At 39.0% G+C, this 6,896-nt stretch overlaps 2 protein-coding genes across 3 annotated transcripts in view; one reads left to right on the forward strand and one right to left on the reverse strand.

The window, feature by feature from the left end:
* Window positions 1-1,168: 1,168 nt before the first annotated feature.
* LOC100114302 (cytochrome P450 6k1) lies at window positions 1,169-5,375 on the reverse strand. The gene is made up of 5 exons (XM_001599311.6): window positions 4,102-5,375; window positions 3,597-3,968; window positions 3,159-3,343; window positions 2,790-3,078; window positions 1,169-2,401 (listed from the first exon to the last, which is right to left on the reverse strand). The coding sequence occupies exons 1-5, from the start codon at window positions 4,793-4,795 to the stop codon at window positions 2,238-2,240; spliced, it is 1,704 nt and encodes a 567-aa protein (XP_001599361.4). The 5' UTR covers window positions 4,796-5,375; the 3' UTR covers window positions 1,169-2,237.
* The window catches only part of LOC100679873 (ATP-dependent DNA helicase Q5), a 39,567-nt gene continuing 37,199 nt past the window's right edge, over window positions 4,529-6,896 (forward strand). The window contains exon 1 of one of the 2 annotated variants that reach the window (XM_032601431.1): window positions 4,529-5,086. The gene's annotated coding sequence lies outside the window, so the exon portion shown is untranslated. The remainder of the gene's footprint in view (window positions 5,087-6,896) is intronic. The other variant, XM_031921581.2, reaches the window with a different exon arrangement.

Raw genomic sequence — 6,896 nt, forward strand, 5'->3', positions numbered from 1 at the left:
ATTGTTTAGATTATAGATTATAGATCAGATGAATAAAGTGAGTCTACAGAACTTTTGAGACAAAACGAGAACTTTATAAGACGATTTATTTACATTCACTAAGTTTTATATTCGATTAAGTTTAAGGTGAATAAGTGAGTTTAAAGAACTTAATGAATTATTAGAAACAATTATTATTATAGATGATCATTCAGTGAACCAATAATAGACAGTTTTCCCTGTTGGAGATAGCCTGATAGAAAGAAGTATACTTATGGACAGTAAAAAGATATAACCAACAATAGACATTTTTCCATACCACCCATAAGAGATACTGTCAGAAGCACATTATATTAGTCATAATACAATGTACTTTAGACTCGTTTATTTATTTTTTATTTTATTTTATTGTATAAAAATCACCAATAATTTCATATAATTTCATCATTCGTGTATGAAATATCTGTGTAGATTTTTTATGTAGAAAATATATTTGTATAGGGTATAATTGTATAGAGTATTTTTGTGTACAGTTTGTTCGTCGTTCTATTAATAACGATAAACTATTTATCGGAATCTCACGGACTCTACTATATAATGTTGCATATTTAATATATATAGTGAGTTTAAGCGGAAAAAGTTGGTTAGAGTATGTACAATGCTTAATAGAATTAGGTCAACCGTCATGTGCATCAGGGGGTGTGCACGGACAGAATTATTAGTTATGGTGAATTAGGTTTCGCCTCCATAAAACATTTTTTTAATTTTATCTTTTTTAAAAAATGCCTAGGCAACTTTTGACCTAGGCAACTATTTTTAACCCACCAGCCCTCAAATAGAAGCTCTCTTTTGATACTTCGATCCTAGTAACATACATTTTTTGATTGCACCTTCAGACACTGAGTGGGTAAAGTTGAACCATAGCTAATTTTTGTTTATTTTTCCCATGTTAAATTATTTTAACGTGCGAGTTTAAAGTGCCCGGCAAAAAAATAAGTATTTCGAAATCGCGAGAACCCAAGGTTTTTCAGATTCTGGGCGGCCTAAGGAACCCCAAAATGTTGGTCTGGTAGGTGTGCTCTCAAATTTCAATTTCGTTCACTCAGACCCCCAAAAGTGTCCGGTTTTTTCTGGATTTGCACATATAGCCATTAAGACAGAAGGAAGGTAGAATAAATTACTCTGTGTATAAAAATAATCCTCCGTATAGTATAATAGTCTTTACTAAACATTATGTAAGACAAATGTGACCGCTTCTATAAATTGATTTGTGCAACTATATATCACTCTACATCAGGAAAGATGCGCTTAGTGCCTCAAATTATACACCAACTTTTTTTGAAACCGCAGGAAAATATGGTATAATGCAGCCCAAAAAAGTGCTACTTGAATTCTTCTCTATTTTCCAGCCAACACTGATGAACATGGAAATTTGCAAGCCCATTTTTATATTCAAACAGACACTAGCAAACGAATATTAGATAACCACATGACAAGGAATAATCTAAAGCTATAAGCTAGTATATGTTTTCCAATCGGGTACACTAAAAATATTTGAATAATGAAACGTAATATATATGTACTTACTCATTTACCTAAGCCTACAATTCAATTGCAAATTGCACACGACTTTGCTATACCTATACTTAAAATATCTACGCGGGAAGTAGCTCGATTATTATTTCAAATGACATGGCACACGATATAATGAGTACCTATATTCATCAATTTTACTCTCTGTAAGAAATATTGAATTGTAAGCGAAAAAATTCAGTATGAACAAGAGACTATTTAGGATAATAAAAATGTATAACCCATAATATCTGCACCCCCATTAATTTTAAAAGCTGTACAATACACATTTTTGACGCCTATTAATCGTCGTACATAATTTGATGATGTAGGTATACAGTCATTATTATCGTAGTGCGTATTATTATAATTTATTAATTATTTTAAAGAATGCATTTTTAAAATTAGGAACATAACAAATAGCTATGGTAATAAAAGTATAATATTTCCCCGATATTTCTAAGGTGTTTCAATAAAACCGAAAGCTTTTTTTATCGCAAAGCTTGAATACCTCTTTACTGTAAAGAATAAGAAACAGCATTGATGATGGTGCAATTTTAGTTTAGTCAAACATTAGGTATAACTTACATAAACTAATCGTTTTATAATTTTTTTAAACATATAAGTAAATTTAACTATTTATAACATATATACACAGGTTGACATTATTTTTCTGAGTAATAAGTTTAAGCCGGAAGTTTTCTAAAATTCAAACAAATGCCACCTTTTGCTTGTGTTAAAACGTGCATGTGATCTATTTTGAAGTCAGTTTCCTTACAAATTGACAGTTCATATCTTGAGAGGAAATTTACTATGCCAAGCTTCGATTGAATGATACCTAATCGAAGACCTGCAACAAAAATTGAAGTAAATATTCCAGAACTAGCGTAATCCAGATCTGAAAGATTGTGTGTGTGTATATATATATATAATGCAAATTCAAATTTCATAAACAAATGTATGAATATTGCAGATACAAGCAAACAGACTTATCTCACAGTTCGATAAATCGATCCATTTTAGAAAGTCGGCTGTATGAGACTTCCTTGAAAAATAATGCAATCTATCAAACAACATAGAGATATAATGCAGTATAAATTGCGGTTTATGCAAATATTCAGAACACTCGCCGAGAGTGCAGGAAATAAATACTCTAACTCGAATAACTATCGACTGTGTTGAAATGTCCACTTATGACAGTGTTCCATTTATAACTTTTAGAATATATATCTATATACCTATGCAATTGCGTGGTCCTTCGCCAAATGGAAAGAACGTGCACGGAACGATATTCTTCTTGTTCTCCTCGGAAAATCGCTCAGGAATGAATTTATCTGGATCTGGAAAGTAGTCCGGGTCCAGATGCAGGGTCCTCATTGGCAAAATTAACGGAACACCCTTCTCGACGGTTATATTCGTCCCGGGAAACGTGTAGTCCGTTTCTGGAATTCGATCGATCCAAGGAAGAACAGGATACAACCTCAATGCCTCATTGACGACCATATTCAGATAAGGTAGCGACATCAGCTGGTGACAACGTAAGGGGTATAATGTGTAAGTAAGTGTAAAATAATCGGTCGAAGTATGCACGTACAGTAACAACGTACCTTTTCGTAAGACATCTGTCCTCCAGGCGTTTCCAGAGCGTTCAAAATCTCGGTTCTCAATTTCGCTTGAATCTCGGGATGCCTGGCCAGTGCGTACAGAGCGAAAGACATCGTCGTCGAAGACGTCTCAAAGCCACCAGTGAAAAATACTGCTGCTTGAGCGATCAAGGCATCGCCTTCCAATTCTGTAAGTCAAGCGCGAAAAATTCATGCAACATTATTCAGTTTTTGGGTTTTATCGAATCGTTCAGAGAGTTTCGTTCAACTCGCCAGCCAGTGTGTGATCTGATTGGATCTCCTTGCGCCTATTTTATAGCTGGCCTTCGTCGCTTCGAGATCATTACAGCACAATGAAATTGGCCCCCAAATGCAATGAATTTCAGATCCGGTGATCTTAAAAAGAGATTTCCTCTTTGTTAATTATACAATTATACTGACTGTAATGAGCGTTGGGGTCCCTGTCCTGCTTTTTCTTGATTTCGATCAGCATGTCCACCAAGTCTGCCCTCTTGTCACCGGACTCCATACGCCGGTTTATCACATCCCCAAAGGTGTTGCGCAAAAACTCGGTTGCTTTTTCATCGAAGAACTTGGCGTTGGTGTAGGGCCGAAGCGAAGGTATGAAGAAGAGAGCCAGCAACTGCAGGTAGCGCTTGAAGCTGCTTCTGAAGACCTGTCGGCCGTTCTTGCGGAAGATGGCATCCGGATCCTTCAGCGAGTTCAGCTGCAGACCGTACGCCGTTGCGCCGATCAGATCGGTCGTGAATCTCGAGCAGATTTCCTTGATTTCGAGCGGCTTTCCAACTTTTTCTGCACAGCCAAGATGTTTGTTCTGCAATGTCTCAAAGTGATATCACACGATGGGAAAAAATCAAGCGACTCTTCGATAAGAAATTGTTATATAAGGATGTTTATTCCTCAAATTGCCGTATATACTGTGTACCGTCGATGTCGAACTTGTCGAGGTGATCCTGCAGGTCGACGCAGATCTCCATCATGAGCTCGTACATCTTCTTGAGCTTTCCCGAGGTGAAAATCGGCGAGATCTTCGTCCTGATGTACTTCCAGGGCGGGTTGTTCACCAGGAAGAGGTTGGCGGCGCTCATGACGTCGGTGTGCTTGCCGCACAGGACCTTGTTGGAGAAGTTGCCGAAGTCCTTGATGAAGACGTACTTGATCAGCTCCGGATCGCGCAGTATGAGGTACGGCTTGTCGAAGACGTACAGTCCGATGACCTTCTCTCCCGCGCCCTTCTCGTACGTCTCGCGGATCAAGTCGTGCGGCGACTTCTTCCCGAGCAGGCAGGCCGCCACGTTCCCGAAGAGGAACCTCGGCTCCGCGTACTTCACGCCTCGCTTTCTCCAGTAGTCGTGTTTCCTCCTCGCGTGCAGGCAGAGGCCCAGCAGCAGAGCGGACGCGCAAATCGCCGCCTCCAGGCACCAGTCCGACGTCAGCACGGCCATCGCGAGAGAATAGTAGGCCGGAATGACTGCAGCATCCGCGACGGTCGGAGGCGCACTGACTGCTCGTCCGCGCAGTTTTCCCCTGATATCGGCCTGTGCGAGCGTCGCGTGTTTGCGTAGTGAATAGTGTTTGTATAGTGAATCGCCACTTTTCTCGCATTTGTTATTTAGCATGATTAATGCCGTGCTTAGTTGAAAAGATTATGTGCGTTGCGTAGACTCGAAGACGTTTCTTGTGCGGAAAGTAGGGAAGAGTAGGGAAAGTATAAGTGCAAGCTCGTTCAATATTTCAAATAACTATTGCAGCGAAGCCTCCGACCGGGCGACTGCTCGCTTCCTCGATTCGGAAAGAACTAACTGCAGTTGGCACGCTGTCCTCCGCTGAAGGATTTACAATACCTGATCGCTGACGCGGCCCTGCGGCTGATCGCAGCTGAGGAGCTCTGGAGCTCTGCCGATATCCAGGTATGCGTTAATGGTTCGGAGTGCGCCTCGCCCTCGATAATCCCTAATGACCGTCTTTGTAGCTCGTACTTTGCGTAGGCAATGAACGCACCGCACCGCGTATCCGAGAGGCTCATCGTCATAAAAAGTGCAGCAGACCCGCTGCCGCACGGCGTTTGCTCTTGCGGGCTTTCCCCCGCCACAATAAAACTACAACTGAATATTTCAAAATGCTTAAACTAAGTTTTGCCAAAAAACGTCCAACGAAGCTATGAAGCTTTTTAAACGAGATCGCGCTCTTTTCCGATTTGAGGAAACATTTATTCGCTCCACGTGCATGTCCTTGTTGTGATCAACTTGAGTAACTATTCGGTATTTATATTGATGTTGTGCAACGCAAAATTAAGTATGCAAAGTATCAATTCGCAAGATTTTCCTGTAGCAATTTAAAAGTCTATATATATATATATATATATATATATATATATATTTACTCGGACGTTCATCTGCTGTGCGAGTGATTCCGTGATCATAAAATTAAACTTGTCCGGTTTGTTTTTCTATAACCTGTCGCAATGAGACGGGACAAAAATCGATAATATGAAATATCGCAATAATAGCGAAGACTGAGTGGAGAAGCAATAAAATTGCTATTGCCCAGAGTTGATCGATGGACATTTCTGCCTTTGATTAACTATAAGTGCGAACGGCGCCAGGCGTTGATGAAAATTATCACGCGAAGCTTCGCTTCATTTTCTAAAATCATACGACGTCTGGTGATGCGCGATCAAGGTGGACGAGACATGCTGCAGAGTATTAGAGTTGAGCGTAACATATAAACAACCCAACACCGTTTTTTTTTATTATTCATCAACAGCCTTGCATAATAATAAAATATACGCTATTCATTGCAATACAAGAATTGAATGAAATATTGGGAATGTAATGACCTGAGCGGATTAAAAAAAGTAGCTATATAGGATATAAGAACCGAGACTGCACAAAAAGTCATAAATGATATGCCTTTTATTTTCGATTCTGTATATAGTTTTATTGTTATCTCAATTAAGTCTATCTATCGTTCTATTTTTATCTGTACTATACATATTGCAAACAAAAAAAGCCAGCCCACATACATTTGCATCGGATTTTGCTAGTTCGATCCTGCTAGCAGCGTTCCCGAGAAAGTACCTGGAAACTACCGAGATCTTCAAATCTAGCAGGTTTCCAGAGTAGAACCTAGATGAAAACCCCGATAAATCAGACATGATTTCGGGAAGAAATCTCGGTAGAATTTTTTCTCCACTATAATTTGTTCATATATAACCTTACTTTTCACAACTCCTGCTCTTCATTGACATTGTTTGAAAATATTCATAAATTGATGAATATATATACCCTATAAAGTCATCCACAATGTCTTTTAAAGGGGAAACATGATTTTTAAGGTGCACATCAATAGTGAAAACCTAACCCTACACATGCATGCTCTCATACATGACATCATGTACAGCATTGTGTACTGACTGACTTTGTAAGTATTATTCAAATATAATTACTGTGTAAAAAGTGTCATCGATGCACCAATGATGGGGTTTGCACAGGTATTTCAATCTCATCAGTATGCGAGCCAGTTACTATCAACCACCAAATCTCTCCTAATCATGGTAAATCCATGATATTAAAGGTGGATGACTGTTCTTTTGCGTTAAGACTTGTTAAATTATTTAGAAACAGACTGCCATATCAGTTTTTACTTAACAGTCTTAGTTCGGCTTTTCACCCTGAACCCTATGGCTTCGGCATCAAAAAATGAGGGGGGTCTACACAT

Source organism: Nasonia vitripennis (assembly GCF_009193385.2).
Source record: "Nasonia vitripennis strain AsymCx chromosome 1 unlocalized genomic scaffold, Nvit_psr_1.1 chr1_random0013, whole genome shotgun sequence".
In the NCBI taxonomy this organism is placed as follows: Eukaryota; Metazoa; Arthropoda; class Insecta; order Hymenoptera; family Pteromalidae; genus Nasonia; species Nasonia vitripennis.